Source organism: Oncorhynchus clarkii, chromosome 9 (assembly GCF_045791955.1).
Source record: "Oncorhynchus clarkii lewisi isolate Uvic-CL-2024 chromosome 9, UVic_Ocla_1.0, whole genome shotgun sequence".
NCBI lineage: Eukaryota > Metazoa > Chordata > Actinopteri > Salmoniformes > Salmonidae > Oncorhynchus > Oncorhynchus clarkii.
In genome coordinates this window covers 4,113,695-4,135,927 of record NC_092155.1, presented here as the reverse complement: position 1 = coordinate 4,135,927, position 22,233 = coordinate 4,113,695, and the positions used below count along the sequence as shown (strand labels likewise).

Here is a 22,233-nt window from a genome sequence, read left to right as displayed (position 1 = left end):
TTTCCTAAAGACAGACTCACCTGGGGAGTGTGTTATGTCTCCTCCTTTCCCTGAGGCTGAGAGGAGAGAAGAAGCCCTACTTATAGGATGTAGAAACCAGAGAACAGTTCAGTCTACACACGTTTTTACTCTCCTGATGTTTCTTTTTTTATATATCCACCTTTGTATGTTCTCTTAAATACTATACTTAATGTGGTTTGTATAGTTTTTAACGGTGTCGTATAGACGACATTCGCCTGGATTCTTACTGGGCTTGTACTCCTTGTCCTGCAGTAAGTAGCCAAGTTGGTTATTGCTTTAGGCCAGATGGCTAGTTGCCTAAAGCAGGTCTGGTTGCCTGGTAATATTACCCTTCAGGGTATCTCCTTCAATAGCCATCACTGCTCATGGTTGTAACCCCCCCCCCCCCACCCTCAGGGCCAGACAGTAGCACACTGCTCATAGTTGTAACCCCCCCCCCCCCTCCCCCAGGGCCAGACAGTAGCACACTGCTCATAGTTGTAACCCCCCCCCCCCTCAGGGCCAGACAGTAGCACACTGCTCATAGTTGTAACCCCCCCCCCCCCCTCCCCCAGGGCCAGACAGTAGCACACTGCTCATAGTTGTAACCCCCCCCCTCCCCCTCCCCCAGGGCCAGACAGTGGCACACAAGTTAAGAGTCTGGCTGGTCATCTGATTCAGGACAGACAGCATTATATTTGAACCTCTTATTCAACTGCAGTGACCCTTGTTTTCATACACACGCAGAGACACAGACAGGCGTTGGTACTGTTCTGTGAAATGGTTTTAAAGGGGAACACACTTTAGTTTTGACACTGTGGAGTAGATTTGTGTTACACTTGACCTTTTTAGATGTGTTTTACAGTTGTCATTTTCACTGGTAAAAAAAAAATGTTAGTATTAATTCAGTTTACACTGTTGGTCAATAAAGCCGTTCTGTCACGCAATAAATGAGCATTAGTTCAGGTTACACAGTCGGTCAATAAACCCGTTCTACATTTAAAATGAGATTCCGATGGTTTCTTGAGTGTTTTCGGGATGGACACGTTTATTAGAATATCTGAACGGACGTTTAGTATCATATTACTTGCTAGCTTTTTATTGTTGTTGAAGGAAAACAAATAGGCTTATTAAAATAAAGTCTTTGTCTAAAAATGTAATACAATTATGTGACATTGCTACATAGCATACAACGATTTGACATTTGATGACAGTTTTTGTGAGGGTGGGTCAACAGCCGTTAAAACACCTGTCGCTTGGTTCTCGGTCAGTCGAAGCAGAAACGGCGCGGTGTGTAGCGGGAGATTTCTAATCAATACAAAATGGAATTAAAATGATGGCTACAATGATCAACCAACAGGTAAGTGGTTTTTAATATGTAACCTTTGTTTAAACTAGGCAAGTCCAGTCAAAAACAAATTATTATATTTACAATGACGGCCAAACACGGACGACGCTGGACCAATGGTGTTCCGCCCTAGGGGGACTCTCAATCACGGCCGGTTGTGATACAGCCTGGATTCGAACCAGGGTGCCTCTAACACTGAGACGCAGTGTCTGTAGACCGCTGCGCCACTCGGGAATATGAATGGAGTTGTTGTAGACGAGGATGAGAAGCACAGCAAAATGGACTCAATTCGACTTGCTAAATTATCTACCTAGCTGACTACATTAGCTGGCTACTTACTGTAGGTAGGTAGCATCTTAACATACGGCAGGCCTCGAACCCTCGACCTTCGAGCCCGAGGTCCGGCCCGCTATCGACTGTGCCGTAAAAACATGCTCGTGCGGCAGAGTCGATTTCCGCGTTTATAAACCCAGGGTCGTTACACCACATTTGATGCAGTCAAGACACGACCAGATGGGATGCAAGGTAACCTATGGCAGCAGCCAGCTTGTCTCACTAGCGTGAGACTCTTGTTCACGCTAAATTCAAAAGGGCTTTATTAGCATAGGAAACACATGTTAACTTTGCCAAAACAACTTTAACAGACCATTAACAAAAGTGGGTAACACCAGCGTCATAGTGCGTTATGACACGGTCATAATCTGTTATATTGCCATAACACTGTCATGACACATAATTAGACCTGTTGTGACACATTACAATATTTTATGGCTGGTTATTATGACACCTACATAAGTGTCAAAACCCACAAAGCCAACCACACAGCTGGTCCCAGGCAGTTGTTGTATTTTGCACACAAGTCCACAAGCGAAGGGAAAACGGTTAAGAGAGAGCATAGATGCGAGAATGAATTATACACACAACAAACAAAATGGTTTATATAGCGTATATATCGCGTAAAAGTCCCTCTAGCGGTCTACTCCGAGTTCAGGGCACTCTCGTCTGAGTTGTACCAGAGCGCGGAATAAGTGATGAATTAAAAACACTCAACACCGGTTGAATATGTCCGGTGTCACCAACGCTCGGAATAACACGAAAACAGCCTAACCGGATCTGCCAGGGCGAGTCAAACGGTCCCGAGTGAGGTGTTCTCTCATTATGTGTCTGGATGTAGATAGTCAATGTTGGCCAGTTAGCTTGGGTGCTTTTGACATCCGTTGTGAGGATCAACCTCCTGGACCAGAGCGACCACGGTGCGCTCTGAACGCAACGCGTTTACGAACGCCTACGGAGCGCACTCCGAGCACACGGTGACTGTTAGTCATCTTTCCGTGTGATCATGTAGTGTATTCATTCCGTCGATTCGGTTAAAACGTTTCTAGGTGATTACACTCTCTATATCAGGTAGGTGCAGGCAAGAGTGTGCAAAGGCGGTATTGAATGTCACGGGCTGTCCATGTGTCACTCTCTGTCTTCTCAAATGTGTCTCTCGACCTGTGTGCACCTACGTTGTAAACTTTCATTCATAGGCTAGTTTGTAGCAACCTCATGATGGGTAAAGGGAACATTCTAGTATCATGTAGTAACCTAAACCCATCACTGTTACATTGAACTGGGTGAATATGAATGACAGTAACCTAAACCCATCACTGTTACTTTGAACTGGGTGAATATGAATGACAGTAACCTAAACCTGTCACATTGAACTGGGTGAATGACAGTAACCTAAACCCATCACTGTTACATTGAACTGGGTGAATATGAATGACAGTAACCTAAACCCATCACTGTTACATTGAGCTGGGTGAATATGAATGACAGTAACCTAAACCTGTCACTGTTACATTAAGCTGGGTGAATATGAATGACAGTAACCTAAACCTATCACTGTTACATTGAGCTCAGTGAATGACAGTAACCTAAACCTGTCACTGTTACATTGAACTGGGTGAATATGAATGACAGTAACCTAAACCTGTCACTGTTACATTGACCTGGGTGAATATGAATGACAGTAACCTAAACCTATCACTGTTACATTGAACTGGGTGAATATGAATGACAGTAACCTAAACCCATCACTGTTACATTGAACTGGGTGAATATGAATGACAGTAACCCGGGTGAATATGAATGACAGTAACCCGGGTGAATATGAATGACAGTAACCCGGGTGAATATGAATGACAGTAACCCGGGTGAATATGAATGACAGTAACCTGGGTGAATATGAATGACAGTAACCCGGGTGAATATGAATGACAGTAACCCGGGTGAATATGAATGACAGTAACCCGGGTGAATATGAATGACAGTAACCCGGGTGAATATGAATGACAGTAACCCGGGTGAATATGAATGACAGTAACCCGGGTGAATATGAATGACAGTAACCTGGGTGAATATGAATGACAGTAACCCGGGTGAATATGAATGACAGTAACCCGGGTGAATATGAATGACAGTAACCCGGGTGAATATGAATGACAGTAACCTGGGTGAACATGAATGACAGTAACCCGGGTGAATATGAATGACAGTAACCCGGGTGAATATGAATGACAGTAACCCGGGTGAATATGAATGACAGTAACCTGGGTGAATATGAATGACAGTAACCTGGGTGAATATGAATGACAGTAACCCGGGAGAATATGAATGACAGTAACCCGGGTGAATATGAATGACAGTAACCCGGGTGAATATGAATGACAGTAACCTGGGTGAATATGAATGACAGTAACCCGGGTGAATATGAATGACAGTAACCTGGGTGAATATGAATGACAGTAACCTGGGTGAATATGAATGACGGTAACCTGGGTGAATATGAATAACGGTAACCCGGGTGAATATGAATGACAGTAACCCGGGTGAATATGAATGACGGTAACCCGGGTGAATATGAATGACAGTAACCCGGGTGAATATGAATGACAGTAACCCGGGTGAATATGAATGACAGTAACCCGGGTGAATATGAATGACAGTAACCCGGGTGAATATGAATGACAGTAACCCGGGTGAATATGAATGACAGTAACCCGGGTGAATATGAATGACAGTAACCCGGGTGAATATGAATGACAGTAACCCGGGTGAATATGAATGACAGTAACCCGGGTGAATATGAATGACAGTAACCTGGGTGAATATGAATGACAGTAACCCGGGTGAATATGAATGACAGTAACCTGGGTGAATATGAATGACAGTAACCCGGGTGAATCATCCAGTATGCTGTAATAGAAATAAGGCCAGGCTCATTAAATAAATAAATGTATCGTCCTTCTTAATCGTAAACGACACGACCGTCACTGGTGTCAACACCATGTTTATGTTGTATAACAAGTTCTGAAATTGACCATATTTAACTGTAATTGCGCTTCACACATTGATGTCAGACTTGCACCTCCCCGATGCTCTGTTGCTGATGGGATGAATGCAGGAGCAGATTTCAGGAGCAGGACAAGACACCCTCGTTTGGACTGTTGACTGATACAGAGCTGTGAGAAAGTCCCCCTGAATCTCTGGTTCTCCTTAAGCTGCAATGACTCCAACCAAACGCTTCCTGTAGTTGTGGGCCAGTCTCTCACGTCTCTGTGGAGGAAGTTTACTGTGGCAGCAATGACTCCAACCAACCACTTCCTGTAGTTGTGGACCAGTCTCTCACGTCTCTGTGGAGGAAGTTTACTGTGGCAGCAATGACTCCAACCAAACATTGTCTTGTTGCATGACCCAGCTGTGCTTCAGCTCACAGAGGGATAAATATGGGTTGAAATTTTACAATGGTGTTCGTTCTTCACTGGTTGCCCCTTTTTTCTTGTGGCAACAGGTCACACGTCTTGCTGCTGTGATGTCACTCTGTGGGATTTCACTTTTACTTTCATTCTTGGTGTATCTGTGTAATCTGAGGGAAATATGTGTCTCTAATAGGGTCATACATTTGTCAGGAGGTTAGGAAGTGCAGCTCAGTTTCCACCTCATTTTGTGGGCAGTGTTGCACATAGCCTGTATTCTCTTGAGAGCCAGGTCTGCCTACGGTGGCCTCTTTCAATAGCAAGGCAACGCTTTCCTTAAGTTTGGTTCAGTCACAGTGGTCAGGTATTCTGCCGCTGTGTACTCTCTGTTTAGGGCCAAATAGCATTCTAGTTTGCTCTGTTTTTTTGTTAATTCTTTCCAATGTGTCAAGTAATTATCTTTTTGTTATCTCATGATTTGATTGTGTTTAGTTCTGTTGCTGTCCTGGGGCTCTGAGGGGACTCTTCTCCAGGTTCGTAGGTGAAGGCTTTGTCGAATCAGTTATAGCAGAATGTAGAATTAAATGATATTCTATATTATAATATATATATATATTAAATTATTATAAATATTTTCTGGATTTGAATCATTAGCGGGAATCGTCCTAATTATGAGCTGCATGCATTATTTGGTATTTTACACAGAGGATATTTTTGCAGAATTCTGCATGCAGAGTCTCAATTTGGTGTTTGTCCCATTTTGTGAATCGTTGGTTGGTGAGCGGGGACCCCAGACCTCCACAACCATAAAGGACAATGGGTTCTATAACTGATTCCAGTATGTTTAGCCAGATCCTAATTGGTATGTCAAATGTTATGTTCCTTTTAAAACATTTTTTTTTTTACCCAATTTCATTGTATCCAATTGGTAGTCATCCCATCGCTGTAACTCGCATACGGACTGGGGAGAGAGACGAAGGTCGAGAGCCACGCGTCCTCCGAAACACGACCCTACCAAGGCGCACTGCTTCTTGACACAATGCACATCCACCCCGGAAGCCAGACGCAACTTACAGACAACTCCGTTACACCTGGCGACTGTGTCAACGTGCATTGCGCCCGGCCCGCCACAAGGAGTCGCTAGAGCGCAATGAACATCCCTGCGGGCCAACGCTGGGCCAATTGTGCGCCACCCCATGGGTCTCCCGGTCGCAGCCAGCTGCGACAGAGCCTGGACTCAAACCAGGATCTCTAGTGGCACAGCTAGCACTGCGATGCAGTACCTTAGACCACTGTGCCACTCGGTAGGCTGTAAATGTTCATTTTGATGGCGTAGAAGGTCCTTCTTGCCTTGTCTCTCAGATCGTTCACAGCTTTGTGGAAGTTACCTGTGACACTGATGTTTAGGCCGGGGTAGATTAACTGTCAGGGCCCAAATCTGACAGAATCTTCCTCAGAAGATCTAGGTGCTGCTGTAGGCCCCTCCTTGGTTGGTGACAGAAGCACCAGATCATCAACAAACAGTAAAACATTTTGACTTCAGGTTCTAGTAGGGTGAGGCCGGGTGCTGCAGACTGTTCTAGAACCCTCGCCAAATTGAGTCAAAAGCTTTTTTTTTTTTAAATCAACAAAGCATGAGAAGACTTTGGTTTTGTTTGTTTGTGAATTAGGGTGCGCCGGGTGAATACATGGTCTGTCGTATGAGGTCAGTGATAAAGTAGTCCACAGTACTACTGCCAAGAGATGAGTTATAGATGTACCTACTGTAGGAGTCTCCTTGAAGACTACCATTGACTATGTACATACCCAGGATGTAACAGAGCTATAGGTGTACCTACCGTAGGAGTCCCCTCGAAGACTACCATTGACTATGTACATACCCAGGATGTAACAGAGCTATAGGTGTACCTACTGTAGGAGTCTCCTCGAAGCCTACCATTGACTATGTACATACCCAGGATGTAACAGAGCTATAGGTGTACCTACCATAGGAGTCCCCTGGAAGACTACCATTGACTATGTACATACCCAGGATGTAACAGAGCTATAGGTGTACCTACTGTATGAGTCCCCTTGAAGACTACCATTGACTATGTAGAGACCCAGGATGTAACAGAGCTATAGGAGTACCTACCGTAGGAGTCCCCTGGAAGACTACCATTGACTATGTACATACCCAGGATGTAACAGAGTTATAGGTGTACCTACCGTAGGAGTCCCCTTGAAGACTACCATTGACTATGTACATACCCAGGATGTAACAGAGCTATAGGAGTTGTGCCCGTTTTTGTTGGTCATAGTTGTACCTAGGGGGGCATATTGGTGAGGGAATACTGTCACCTCCAGGCAGGTGTTTGTCCCCCTGTGTGCTGAGGGTTTCAGGTTCTTGTCCGGTTCTGACATTTAGGTCACCACAGACTAGTTAGTACATGTTGACATAATTTCCTTATTAATTTCTAGCCAGATGTAAAATGTTCCTGTTTTGATTAATTTAATAGAGTGAGTTAGGTCTGCTCTCTACCAAATTAGCATACCACCGGAGTCCCTTCCCTGTTTCACACCTGGTAGTGTGGTGGATGGGACTACCAGCTCTCTGTAACCTAGAGGGCAACCAGTGGGTCCGTCTCCTCTATACCACCCACCTGGTAGTTTGGTGGATGGGACTACCAGCTCTCTGTAACCTAGAGGGCAACCAGTGGGTCCGTCTCCTCTATACCACCCACCTGGTAGTTTGGTGGATGGGACTACCAGCTCTCTGTAACCTAGAGGGCAACCAGTGGGTCTGTCTCCTCTATACCACCCACCTGGTAGTGTGGTGGATGGGACTACCAGCTCTCTGTAACCTAGAGGACAACCAGTGGATCTGTCTCCTTTATACCATGTTTCTTGTAGGATGACAATGTATGTATTTTCCCATTTCTTTGATTTAAGTCTGGGTTCCTGCACTTTAGCAGAAAGTAGTGTAGAAACCTACCAAAGGCAGATGACCTCTGACCTTGTATATTCCAGGATAAGATAGTTCTCCCTCTCTCTGTCTCTCTCCAGATGCTTAGAGGTCGTGAGAGCGCCTTGCCTCCCTCTAGTGGCTGTGTTTGGGTGGTGCATGTGAAGATGACCACTGACTAGTGGGAGGGGAGGAGCGATTTGTATTTGCCACATAGCCAGAACAATTTTCCGCGCAATGCGCACACAGTGAAAAGACCAATATTAATCCGGTACATTTTTCATAACTTAGTAGGGTACAACAACCATAGGCTATCATTCAGACACCGAGGGAATAAGAACGGTATCCACTTCTTATCCTAGGAACCTGTATTTTTATTATGGATCATAATTAACTGGCATTTAGAAAATATGATTTTGTGCGTGACTATTCATCTGCATTGATTCTCAGGCCAAACCCCCTCTGCGTATAATAAATAAAGGCACGTAGAGCCACATGCGTGTCGTGGTGCGTCGCTTTTGGACTCGAGGCACATTTATTAAAAATGATCGCGTCCAGAGTCTACCGTTGAGTCGATACGGGAACACCGTAACCGTGCCACGGCAAAGGTTAGTATAGTCTATAGGCGACTGTCCTCTCTGGGCCTATTTTTCTAGGCTGAATAAACGTTCAAATGAGAAGGACCGATTCACATATATACATGAATTATCTACTAGACTAGGCTATATGCAGCAGAGAGTGAGTAAGGCGCGGGTTGATAGAAATAGGCTAAATGCCGGCTTTTACCGGGGTTGTTGATATCTCAACGGCCGGTTGCGCGCTGCCTTATATCCTGTTTCAGTTTCTTGACTGCTGACGTGACACCTGGAGAGGGCTTTCTCGTTCTTTCCGTGATTGACCGGAGAAAGGCTCGAGGGCTGTGTAGTCAGGACGGACTGGGCTGCCCCGGTGGAAACGGTTTTCCTGTTGTGTTGTCATTAGACGGACCGGTGTTGAGCGTTCCTGGGAGTGTGTATCCCGCGAAAGGAAAGGCTCCGCAGAGAGAAAGCAGCAGCTGGCTAAACCACGAACCGTCCAGGCAAAAACAGTCTCTGTCTGAACAGAGACTGAGACACTCACCGCCGAGGGAGAGAGAAGGAGAGCTGGACCTAAACGAAATAATTTTCTGACCTAATGAATATCTAGCCTTTTACTCCTGCTGAAGCCCTAAGTTTGTTACCAGTCCAAGTCCTTTACTGGCTTTGCTGCTAGCCTTCTACCCAGCGAACCATGGCCCAGGTCGGGAACGGATCTGGGAATAACGCCGACGATGAGGTGAGGAAGAGGACATGGGTTATGATGATGATGATGATGTATCTTAAACTATGGCTGTGTTCTCGTCTGCATTTGTCTTGGTTTAGATACGGTCATATTGCTCAATACGGAAGTAGGCTACAAGGTTATTTCTGTTGTTGACTAGTTGTGTAGCCTACTATTATTATTCATAATCACATTTCATTTGTAAAGCGCATTTCTCACACCCAATGCGTTTTTATATGGACATAATTGGACACGGGCTATCCTATTACACTGTGTTACATAGTTACCTCGCGGAAGATTAGGTTATGTGACCATAACGGTTGCTGTTAGTAAATTAGCTAGTTAGAAAAGACATGGTCTATTGTACAAGAGTTACAATTAAGTTACACTCTTCATTATCACAATAGCCTACTGTTTCTTACAGACATACATTCTCCTCCTTATCATTCTGTGTGTCTGTCTTGGGCCTACTAGGCAAGTTAGATAAGAACAAATTCCTATTTACAATGACGGCCTACACCGGATAAACCCGCACGATGCTGGGCCAATTGTGCGACGCCCTATGGGACTCTCAATCACGGCCGGTTGTGATACAGCCTGGTTTCGAACCGGGGTGTTTTTTTAGTGACGCCTCTAGCACTGAAATGCAGTGCCTTCGGGAGCCCCAATAAAACAGTCTACGTAATTGCATGTTTGTTGTGCAGCCAGCCAGTAGCGTAAAAACTGCATTTAGCTTAAATATCCCGGTAGACCCTTTGTGACGTGGCTCGCGTTTTCCAGCAGACAGACAGACGGCTGGATTGAGACTAAATGCCCCCGAGCCGCAACACAGCGGGTTATTTCGGGAAGTTCCTGGCAGTTCGGAAGTCACTTGGCTCTCTATAAGTTACGTTCTGAACTCGCTACATTGCATTTTAATGTTTTTAATTTATTTAACCTTTATTTAACTAGGCAAGTCAGTTAAAGAATGTATTCTTATTCACAATTACGGTTTAGGAACAGTGGGGTTAACTGCCTTGTTCAATGCTCTTAATTACGAGGCTACCTGCCGCACAACAGTCCTGCCCTATCAACACTTCTGTTCAAAATTCGCTACATATTGTAGTTTCCTGCCGTGGCACTCCAATATACATACTCTGAAAAATTAAACGTAAAAAAAAAAATGGCTATTATTTATTTTTTAAATCTGTGTTCTGGGTACAGTGCATTTGAAAGTGACAATGTTAGTCATCAGTCATAAGTAGTCAGTCAGTAGTCAGTCATCAGTAGTCAGTAGCCAGTTAGTAGTAGTCAGTCATCAGTAGTCAGTCAGTTGTCAGTCAGTCATCAGTAGTCAGTCATCAGTAGTCAGTCAGTCATCAGTAGTCAGTCAGTCATCAGTAGTCAGTCAGTCATCAGTAGTCAGTCATCAGTAGTCAGTCATCAGTAGCCAGTAGTCAGTCATCAGTAGTCAGTCAGTCATCAGTAGTCAGTCAGTCATCAGTAGTCAGTCATCAGTAGCCAGTAGTCAGTCAGTCATCAGTAGTCAGTCAGTCATCAGTAGTCAGTCATCAGTAGCCAGTAGTCAGTCATCAGTAGTCAGTCAGTCATCAGTAGTCAGTCAGTCATCATTAGTCAGTCAGCCATCAGTAGTCAGTCATCAGTTATCAGTTATCAGTAGTCAGTCAGTAGCAGTCAGTCATCAGTAGTCCGTCAGTAGTCAATCGTCAGTAGTCAGTCATCAGTAGTCAGTCATCAGTAGTCAGTCATCAGTAGTCAATCGTCAGTCATCAGTTGTCAGTCATCAGTTGTCAGTCATCAGTTGTCAGTTGTCAGTAGTCAATCGTCAGTCATCAGTAGTCAGTCATCAGTAGTCAGTCATCAGTAGTTAATCATAAGTCGTCAGTAGTCAGTCGTCAGTAGTCAGTCATCAGTAGTCAGTCATCAGTAATCAGTCATCAGTAGTTAATCATAAGTCGTCAGTAGTCAGTCATCAGTAGTCAGTCAGTCATCAGTAGTCAGTCATCAGTAGCCAGTAGTCAGTCATCAGTAGTCAGTCAGTCATCAGTAGTCAGTCAGTCATCATTAGTCAGTCAGTCGTCAGTAGTCAGTCATCAGTCATCAGTTATCAGTTATCAGTAGTCAGTCAGTAGCAGTCAGTCATCAGTAGTCCGTCAGTAGTCAGTCGTCAGTAGTCAATCATCAGTAGTCAATCGTCAGTAGTCAGTCATCAGTAGTCAGTCATCAGTAGTCAGTCATCAGTAGTTAATCATAAGTCGTCAGTAGTCAGTCGTCAGTAGTCAGTCATCAGTAGTCAGTCATCAGTAGTTAATCATAAGTCGTCAGTAGTCAGTCATCAGTAGTCAGTCATCAGTAGTTAATCATAAGTAGTCAGTTATCAGTCGTCAGTAGTCAGTCATCAGTAGTCAGTCATCAGTAGTCAATCGTCAGTCATCAGTAGTCAGTCATCAGTTGTCAGTCATCAGTTGTCAGTCATCAGTTGTCAGTAGTCAATCGTCAGTCATCAGTAGTCAGTCATCAGTAGTCAGTCATCAGTAGTTAATCATAAGTTGTCAGTATGCTATCAACACACTCATTGCTGGACATAAAGTGATAGTGACAGACTCCATTCGAATGGGGACTGGAAACACAAACACACTGTACACACACACACACACACACACACACACACACACACACACACACACACACACATACACACACACACACACACCACTAGACTCCAGCGTCAGTCCTCATCAATTAGTTAGTAGTGTCCCATTACCTGTGGTGGAACAAATCAGCTCGTGTGTGTGTGTGTGTGTGTGTGTGTGTGTGTGTGTGTGTGTGTGTGTGTGTGTGTGTGTGTGTGTGTGTGTGTGTGTGTGTAATGCTGAGAGAATGTCCTTGTGACACATCATCATCTGTTAATGAACTGACTGATATGTAAACGGCAACCTTGAGATGAGAGAGAAATGGAGGATATTGTGTATTGGACAGCAACAAAATTATTCTAATCTATTTTTTTAAATGTGTAATATTATGTTTTTATTTAACCTGCGGCGGGCTCAGCTGTTGTGATCTAGTTATCCTGATACTCAGTCATACCATTAACCCTACAGCCCCACTGTTAGGAGGGTTTTATTGGTGACACGTGTGTGTGTGTGTGTGTGTGTGTGCTGGACAGGGAGAGAATGTGTTCACTGTTAAAAGCTGTCTGATTAACAGGCCTGGGTGATGTCGTTTTGTAGAAACCATCGATCTGATCTAGACAGTAAAACATTGCCTCAGGAGGGGCGGGGGGCGGAGTGCTCTCTCTCTCTCTCTCTCTCTCTCTCTCTCTCTCTCTCTGTGTGTGTGTAGGCTGTTGTCACGATTTTATGTAAGTGACTATCATGCTATTATTAGCATCCTCTCAGAGCTGGACAGGGGGGACTGGATGGGTGTGAGTGGGGAGCTGGACAGGGGGGGGACTGGATGGGTGTGAGTGGGGAGATTGACAGTGGGGACTGGATGGGTGTGAGTGGGGAGCTGGACAGGGGGGACTGGATGGGTGTGAGTGGGGAGCTGGACAGGGGGGACTGGATGGGTGTGAGTGGGGAGCTGGACAGGGGGGGGACTGGATGGGTGTGAGTGGGGAGCTGGACAGGGGGGACTGGATGGGTGTGAGTGGGGAGCTGGACAGGGGGGACTGGATGGGTGTGAGTGGGGAGCTGGACAGGGGGGGACTGGATGGGTGTGAGTGGGGAGCTGGACAGGGGGGGACTGGATGGGTGTGAGTGGGGAGCTGGACAGGGGGGGACTGGATGGGTGTGAGTGGGGAGCTGGACAGGGGGGGACTGGATAGGTGTGAGTGGGGAGCTGGACAGGGGGGGACTGGATGGGTGTGAGTGGGGAGCTGGACAGGGGGGGACTGGATGGGTGTGAGTGGGGAGCTGGACAGGGGGGGACTGGATGGGTGTGAGTGGGGAGCTGGACAGGGGGGGACTGGATGGGTGTGAGTGGGGAGCTGGACAGGGGGGGACTGGATGGGTGTGAGTGGGGAGCTGGACAGGGGGGGACTGGATGGGTGTGAGTGGGGAGCTGGACAGGGGGGGACTGGATGGGTGTGAGTGGGGAGCTGTCTTAGGTGAACCAACGAGAATGTCAAAGGGCTTTATTGGCATGGGAACAGGTTTACATGGCCAAGTGAAGAAACCCAACAACAAACACCAAAACAATCAGACATGAACTGGAAACATTACACACAAGTGTGTGTCTCTCTCTCTCTCAATTTCAGCTTAAAGGCTTTATTGCTATGGGAAACATGTGTCAACATTGCCAACGTAAGTGAAATAGATCATAAACAAATTGAAGTAAACAATACATTAACAGTAAACATTACACTCACAGAAGTTGAAATAGAATAAAGACATTTCAAATGTCATTATGTCTGTATGTGTCGCACATCTCCCTAGTTACATAAAGGGACATCCGTAAGGATGTGCAAATAGTTAAAGTACAAAAGGGAAAATAAATCAACATAAATATGGGTTGTATTTACAATGGTGTTTGTTCTTCACTGGTTGCCCTTTTCTCGTGGCAACAGGTCACACATCTTGCTGCTGTGATGTCACACTGTGTTATTTCACCCAGTAGATATGGGAGTTTATCAAGGTTGGAATTATTTGTGTATCTGTGTAATCTGAGGGAAATATGTGTCTCTAATACAGTCATACATTTGTCAGGAGGTTAGGAAGTGCAGCTCAGTTTCCACCTCATTTTGTGGGCAGTGAGCACATAGCCTGTCTTCTCTTGAGAGCCATGTCTGCCTACGGCGGCCTTTCTCAATAGCAAGGCTATGCTCACTGAGTCTGTACATAGTCAAAGCTTTCCTTAAGTTTGGGCCAGTCACAGTGGTCAGGTATTCTGCCACTGTGTACTCTCTCAACACCACAGGCCTTTTTGGGTTGGAGGGATTTTATTTTGTCCTGTAGTTCATTCAATGTAATTGGAGAATCCAGTGGGTTCTGGAATCCAGTGGGTTCTGGAATCCAGTGGGTTCTGGAATCCAGTGGGTTCTGGTCTTTAATAGTTGATTCTAAGATTTGTATTTGATCATGTATATGTTTTTGCTGTTTGTTCTTTGTTATAGAGATAAAGATATTGGTGGTGCTGTGGTTGGTATGGTCCTCTATGATCTGGGTGGGGTGGCCCTCTATGGTCTGAGTGGGGTCCTCTATGGTCTGGGTGGGGTGGTCCTCTATGGTCTGGGTGGGATGGTCCTCTATGGTCTGGGTGGGGTGGTCCTCTATGGTCTGGGTGGGGTGGTCCTCTATGGTCTGGGTGGGGTGGGCCTCTATGGTCCTCTATGATCTGGGTGGGGTGGTCCTCTATGGTCTGAGTGGGGGTCCTCTATTGTCCTCTATGGTCTGGGTGGGGGTTCTCTATGGTCTGGGTGGTCCTCTATGGTCTGAGTGGGGTCCTCTATGGTCTGGGTGGGGGTCCTCTATGGTCTGGGTGGGGTGGTCCTCTATGGTCTGGGTGGGGTGGTCCTCTATGGTCTGGGTGGGGTGGGCCTCTATGGACCTCTATGATCTGGGTGGGGTGGTCCTCTATGGTCTGAGTGGGGTCCTCTATTGTCCTCTATGGTCTGGGTGGGGGTTCTCTATGGTCTGGATGGGGGTCTCTATGGTCTGGGTGGGGTCCTCTATGGTCTGGGTGGGGGTTCTCTATGGTCTGGATGGGGGTCTCTATGGTCTGGGTGGGGTCCTCTATGGTCTGAGTGGGGTCCTCTATGGTCTGGGTGGGGTCCTCTATGGTCTGAGTGGGGTCCTCTATGGTCTGGGTGGGGGTCCTCTATGGTCTGGGTGGGGTCCTCTATGGTCTGGGTGGGGTGGTCCTCTATTGTCTGGGTGGGGGGTCCTCTGGTCTGGGTGGGGGTCCTCTATGGTCTGGGTGGGGTGGTCCTCTATGGTCTGGGTGGGGTCCTCTATGGTCCTCTATGGTCTGAGGGGTCCTCTATGGTCCTCTATGGTCTGGGTGGGGTGGTCCTCTATGGTCTGGGTGGGTCCTCTATTGTCCTCTATGGTCTGAGTAGGGGGGATCCTCCATGGTCCTCTTTGGTCTGAGTGGGGTCCTCTATGGTCTGGGTGGGGTGGCCCTCTATGGTCTGGGTGCGGTGGTCCTCTATGGTCTGGGTGGGGTGGGCCTCTATGGTCCTCTATGATCTGGGTGGGGTGGTCCTCTATGGTCTGAGTGGGGTCCTCTATTGTCCTCTATGGTCTGGGTGGGGTCCTCTATTGTCCTCTATGATCTGGGTGGGGTCCTCTATGGTCTGGGTGGGGGTCCTCTATGGTCTGAGTGGGTGGTCCTCTATGATCTGGGTGGGGTCCTCTATGGTCTGGGTGGGGGTCCTCTATGGTCTGGATGGGGTCCTCTATGGTCTGGTGGGGGTCCTCTATGGTCTGGGTGGGGTGGCCCTCTATGATCTGGGTGGGTGGTCCTCTATGGTCTGGGTGTGGGTCATCTATGGTCTGGGTGGGGTCCTCTATGGACCTCTATGGTACTCTATGATCTGGGTGGGGTCCTCTATGGTCTGGGTGGGGTCCTCTATGGTCTGGGTGGGGTGGTCCTCTATGGTCCTCTATGGTCTGGGTGGGTGGTCCTCTATGATCTTGGTGGGGTCCTCTATGGTCTGGGTGGGGGTCCTCTATGGTCTGGATGGGGTCCTCTATGGTCTGGTGGGGTCCTCTATAGTCTGGGTGGGGTGGTCCTCTATGGTCTGGGTGGGGGTCCTCTATGGTCTGGGTGGGGTGGTCCTCTATGGACCTCTATGGTCTGGGTGGGGTGGTACTCTATGTTCTGGGTGGGATGGTCCTCTATGGTCTGGGTCGGGGGTCCTCTATGGACCTCTATGGACCTCTATGGTCTAGGTGGGGTGGTCCTCTATGGTCTGGGTGGAGTCCTCTATAGTCTGGGTGGGGTGGTCCTCTATGGTCTGGGTGGGGTGGTCCTCTATGGTCTGGGTGTGGGTCCTCTATGGTCTGAGTGGGGTCCTCTATGGTCTAGGTGGGGTGGTCCTCTATGGTCTGGGTGGGGTCCTCTATAGTCTGGGTGGGGTGGTCCTCTATGGTCTGGGTGGGTGGTCCTCTATGGTCTGGGTGTGGGTCATCTATGGTCTGGGTGGGGTCCCCTATCGTCCTCTATGGTACTCTATGATCTGGGTGGGGTCCTCTATGGTCTGGGTGGGGTCCTCTATGGTCTGGGTGGGGTGGTCCTCTATGGTCTGGGTGGGTGGTCCTCTATGATCTGGGTGGGGTCCTCTATGGTCTGGGTGGGGGGTCCTCTATGGTCTGGATGGGGTCCTCTATGGTCTGGTGGGGGTCCTCTATGGTCTGGTGGGGTCCTCTATAGTCTGGGTGGGGTGGTCCTCTATGGTCTGGGTGGGGGTCCTCTATGGTCTGGGTTGGGTGGTCCTCTATGGACCTCTATGGTCTGGGTGGGGTGGTCCTCTATGTTCTGGGTGGGATGGGTCCTCTATGGTCTGGGTCGGGGGTCCTCTATGGACCTCTATGGACCTCTATGGTCTAGGTGGGGTGGTCCTCTATGGTCTGGGTGGGGTCCTCTATGGTCTGGGTGGGGGGTCCTCTAAGGTCTGGGTGGGGTGGTCCTCTATGTTCTGGGTGGAGGTTCTCTATGGTCTAGGTGGGGTCCTCTATGGTCTGAGTGGGTCCTCTATGGTCTGGGTGGGGTCCTCTATGGTCTGGGTGGGGTGGTCCTCTATGGTCTGGGTGGGCTCCTCTATGGTCTGAGTGGGGTCCTCTATGGTCCTCTATGGTCTGGGTGGGGTGGTCCTCTATGGTCTGGTTGGGTCCTCTATTGTCCTCTATGGTCTGAGTAGGGGGGATCCTCCATGGGCATCTATGGTCTGGGTGGGGTGGCCCTCTATGGTCTGGGTGGGGTGGCCCTCTATGGTCTGGGTGGGGTGGTCCTCTATGGTCTGGGTGGGGTGGGCCTCTATGGTCCTCTATGGTCTGGGTGGGGTGGGCCTCTATGGTCCTCTATGGTCTGGGTGGGGTCCTCTATGGTCTGGATGGGGTCCTCTATGGTCTGGTGGGGTCCTCTATGGTCTGGTGGGGTCCTCTATGGTCTGGTGGGGTCCTCTATAGTCCGGGTGGGGTGGTCCTCTATGGTCTGGGTGGGGTCCTCTATGGTCTGGGTGGGGTGGCCCTCTATGTTCTGGGTGGGATGGTCCTCTATGGTCTGGGTCGGGGTCCTCTATGGACCTCTATGGACCTCTATGGTCTAGGTGGGGTGGTCCTCTATGGTCTGGGTGGGGTCCTCTATAGTCTGGGTGGGGTGGTCCTCTATGGTCTGGGTGGGGTGGTCCTCTATGGTCTGGGTGGGTGGTCCTCTATGATCTGGGTGGGGTCCTCTATGGTCTGGGTGGGGGTCCTCTATGGTCTGGGTGGGGTGGTCCTCTATGGTCTGAGTGGGGTCCTCTATGTTCTGAATGGGGGGGTTCTCTATGGTCCTATATGCTCTTGGTGGGGTCCTCTATTGTCCTCTATGGTCTGGGTGGGGGTTCTCTATGGTCTGAGTGGGGTCCTCTATGGTCTGGGTGGGGTGGTCCTCTATGGTCTGGGTGGGATGGTCCTCTATGGTCTGGGTGGGGTGGTCCTCTATGGTCTGGGTGGGGTGGTCCTCTATGGTCTGGGTGGGGTGGGCCTCTATGGTCCTCTATGATCTGGGTGGGGTGGTCCTCTATGGTCTGAGTGGGGGTCCTCTATTGTCCTCTATGGTCTGGGTGGGGGTTCTCTATGGTCTGGGTGGTCCTCTATGGTCTGAGTGGGGTCCTCTATGGTCTGGGTGGGGGTCCTCTATGGTCTGGGTGGGGTGGTCCTCTATGGTCTGGGTGGGGTGGTCCTCTATGGTCTGGGTGGGGTGGGCCTCTATGGACCTCTATGATCTGGGTGGGGTGGTCCTCTATGGTCTGAGTGGGGTCCTCTATTGTCCTCTATGGTCTGGGTGGGGGTTCTCTATGGTCTGGATGGGGGTCTCTATGGTCTGGGTGGGGTCCTCTATGGTCTGGGTGGGGGTTCTCTATGGTCTGGATGGGGGTCTCTATGGTCTGGGTGGGGTCCTCTATGGTCTGAGTGGGGTCCTCTATGGTCTGGGTGGGGTCCTCTATGGTCTGAGTGGGGTCCTCTATGGTCTGGGTGGGGGTCCTCTATGGTCTGGGTGGGGTCCTCTATGGTCTGGGTGGGGTGGTCCTCTATTGTCTGGGTGGGGGTCCTCTGGTCTGGGTGGGGGTCCTCTATGGTCTGGGTGGGGTGGTCCTCTATGGTCTGGGTGGGGTCCTCTATGGTCCTCTATGGTCTGAGGGGTCCTCTATGGTCCTCTATGGTCTGGGTGGGGTGGTCCTCTATGGTCTGGGTGGGTCCTCTATTGTCCTCTATGGTCTGAGTAGGGGGGATCCTCCATGGTCCTCTTTGGTCTGAGTGGGGTCCTCTATGGTCTGGGTGGGGTGGCCCTCTATGGTCTGGGTGCGGTGGTCCTCTATGGTCTGGGTGGGGTGGGCCTCTATGGTCCTCTATGATCTGGGTGGGGTGGTCCTCTATGGTCTGAGTGGGGTCCTCTATTGTCCTCTATGGTCTGGGTGGGGTCCTCTATGGTCCTCTATGATCTGGGTGGGGTCCTCTATGGTCTGGGTGGGGGTCCTCTATGGTCTGAGTGGGTGGTCCTCTATGATCTGGGTGGGGTCCTCTATGGTCTGGGTGGGGGTCCTCTATGGTCTGGATGGGGTCCTCTATGGTCTGGTGGGGGTCCTCTATGGTCTGGGTGGGGTGGCCCTCTATGATCTGGGTGGGTGGTCCTCTATGGTCTGGGTGTGGGTCATCTATGGTCTGGGTGGGGTCCTCTATGGACCTCTATGGTACTCTATGATCTGGGTGGGGTCCTCTATGGTCTGGGTGGGGTCCTCTATGGTCTGGGTGGGGTGGTCCTCTATGGTCCTCTATGGTCTGGGTGGGTGGTCCTCTATGATCTTGGTGGGGTCCTCTATGGTCTGGGTGGGGGTCCTCTATGGTCTGGATGGGGTCCTCTATGGTCTGGTGGGGTCCTCTATAGTCTGGGTGGGGTGGTCCTCTATGGTCTGGGTGGGGGTCCTCTATGGTCTGGGTGGGGTGGTCCTCTATGGACCTCTATGGTCTGGGTGGGGTGGTACTCTATGTTCTGGGTGGGATGGTCCTCTATGGTCTGGGTCGGGGGTCCTCTATGGACCTCTATGGACCTCTATGGTCTAGGTGGGGTGGTCCTCTATGGTCTGGGTGGAGTCCTCTATAGTCTGGGTGGGGTGGTCCTCTATGGTCTGGGTGGGGTGGTCCTCTATGGTCTGGGTGTGGGTCCTCTATGGTCTGAGTGGGGTCCTCTATGGTCTAGGTGGGGTGGTCCTCTATGGTCTGGGTGGGGTCCTCTATAGTCTGGGTGGGGTGGTCCTCTATGGTCTGGGTGGGTGGTCCTCTATGGTCTGGGTGTGGGTCATCTATGGTCTGGGTGGGGTCCCCTATCGTCCTCTATGGTACTCTATGATCTGGGTGGGGTCCTCTATGGTCTGGGTGGGGTCCTCTATGGTCTGGGTGGGGTGGTCCTCTATGGTCTGGGTGGGTGGTCCTCTATGATCTGGGTGGGGTCCTCTATGGTCTGGGTGGGGGGTCCTCTATGGTCTGGATGGGGTCCTCTATGGTCTGGTGGGGGTCCTCTATGGTCTGGTGGGGTCCTCTATAGTCTGGGTGGGGTGGTCCTCTATGGTCTGGGTGGGGGTCCTCTATGGTCTGGGTTGGGTGGTCCTCTATGGACCTCTATGGTCTGGGTGGGGTGGTCCTCTATGTTCTGGGTGGGATGGGTCCTCTATGGTCTGGGTCGGGGTCCTCTATGGACCTCTATGGACCTCTATGGTCTAGGTGGGGTGGTCCTCTATGGTCTGGGTGGGGTCCTCTATGGTCTGGGTGGGGGGTCCTCTAAGGTCTGGGTGGGGTGGTCCTCTATGTTCTGGGTGGAGGTTCTCTATGGTCTAGGTGGGGTCCTCTATGGTCTGAGTGGGTCCTCTATGGTCTGGGTGGGGTCCTCTATGGTCTGGGTGGGGTGGTCCTCTATGGTCTGGGTGGGCTCCTCTATGGTCTGAGTGGGGTCCTCTATGGTCCTCTATGGTCTGGGTGGGGTGGTCCTCTATGGTCTGGTTGGGTCCTCTATTGTCCTCTATGGTCTGAGTAGGGGGGATCCTCCATGGGCATCTATGGTCTGGGTGGGGTGGCCCTCTATGGTCTGGGTGGGGTGGCCCTCTATGGTCTGGGTGGGGTGGTCCTCTATGGTCTGGGTGGGGTGGGCCTCTATGGTCCTCTATGGTCTGGGTGGGGTGGGCCTCTATGGTCCTCTATGGTCTGGGTGGGGTCCTCTATGGTCTGGATGGGGTCCTCTATGGTCTGGTGGGGTCCTCTATGGTCTGGTGGGGTCCTCTATGGTCTGGTGGGGTCCTCTATAGTCCGGGTGGGGTGGTCCTCTATGGTCTGGGTGGGGTCCTCTATGGTCTGGGTGGGGTGGCCCTCTATGTTCTGGGTGGGATGGTCCTCTATGGTCTGGGTCGGGGTCCTCTATGGACCTCTATGGACCTCTATGGTCTAGGTGGGGTGGTCCTCTATGGTCTGGGTGGGGTCCTCTATAGTCTGGGTGGGGTGGTCCTCTATGGTCTGGGTGGGGTGGTCCTCTATGGTCTGGGTGGGTGGTCCTCTATGATCTGGGTGGGGTCCTCTATGGTCTGGGTGGGGGTCCTCTATGGTCTGGGTGGGGTGGTCCTCTATGGTCTGAGTGGGGTCCTCTATGTTCTGAATGGGGGGGTTCTCTATGGTCCTATATGCTCTTGGTGGGGTCCTCTATTGTCCTCTATGGTCTGGGTGGGGGTTCTCTATGGTCTGGGTGGGTCCTCTATGGTCTGAGTGGGGTCCTCTATGGTCTGGGTGGGGTGGTCCTCTATGGTCTGGGTGGGGTGGTCCTCTATGGTCTTGGTGGGGTGGTCCTCTATTTTCTGAGTGGGGGGGGGTTCTCTATTGTCCTCTATGGTCTTGGTGGGGTCCTCTATTGTCCTCTATGGTCTGGGTGGGGGTTCTCTATGGTCTGGGTGGGGTGGTCCTCTATGGTCTGAGTGGGGGGGGTTCTCTATGGTCCTCTATGGTCTTGGTGGGGTCCTCTATTGTCCTCTATGGTCTGGGTCGGGGGTCCTCTATGGACCTCTATGGACCTCTATGGTCTAGGTGGGATGGTCCTCTATGGTCTGGGTGGGGTGGTCCTCTATGGTCTGGGTGGGGGTCCTCTATGGTCTGGGTGGGGTGGTCCTCTATGGTCTGGGTGGGGTGGTCCTCTATGATCTGGGTGGGGTCCTTTATGGTCTGGGTGGGGTCCTCTATGGTCTGGGTGGGGTGGTCCTCTATGGTCTGGGTGGGGTGGTCCTCTATGGTCTGGGTCGGGGGTCCTCTATGGACCTCTATGGACCTCTATGGTCTAGGTGGGGTGGTCCTCTATGGTCTGGGTGGGGTCCTCTATGGTCTGGGAGGGGGTCCTCTAAGGTCTGGGTGGGGTGGTCCTCTATGGTCTGGGTGCGGTGGTCCTCCATGTTCTGGGTGGAGGTTCTCTATGGTCTGGGTGGGTCCTCTATGGTCTGGGTGGGGTGGTCCTCTATGGTCTGGGTGGGGTCCTCTATGGTCTGAGTGGGGTTGTCTATGGTCCTCTATGGTCTGGGTGGGGTGGTCCTCTATGGTCTGGTTGGGTCCTCTATTGTCCTCTATGGTCTGAGTAGGGGGGGATCCTCCATGGGCATCTATGGTCTGGGTGGGGTGGCCCTCTATGGTCTGGGTGGGGTGGCCCTCTATGGTCTGGTTGGGGTGGTCCTC

The 22,233-nt window shown here is 50.1% G+C and overlaps 2 protein-coding genes across 3 annotated transcripts in view; one reads left to right on the top strand and one right to left on the bottom strand.

The window, feature by feature from the left end:
• The window catches only part of LOC139415790 (phosphatidylcholine:ceramide cholinephosphotransferase 2-like), a 742,387-nt gene that overhangs the window by 548,041 nt on the left and 172,113 nt on the right, over window positions 1–22,233 (bottom strand). The gene's annotated exons all lie outside the window — the stretch shown is intronic.
• Window positions 8,532–22,233, top strand: part of LOC139415775 (tetratricopeptide repeat protein 39B) — a 46,452-nt gene continuing 32,750 nt past the window's right edge. The window contains exon 1 of one of the 2 annotated variants that reach the window (XM_071163862.1): window positions 8,532–9,346. In XM_071163862.1, coding sequence (XP_071019963.1) covers window positions 9,302–9,346 — 45 coding nt within the window. In that variant the 5' untranslated portion in view covers window positions 8,532–9,301. The remainder of the gene's footprint in view (window positions 9,347–22,233) is intronic. The other variant, XM_071163861.1, reaches the window with a different exon arrangement.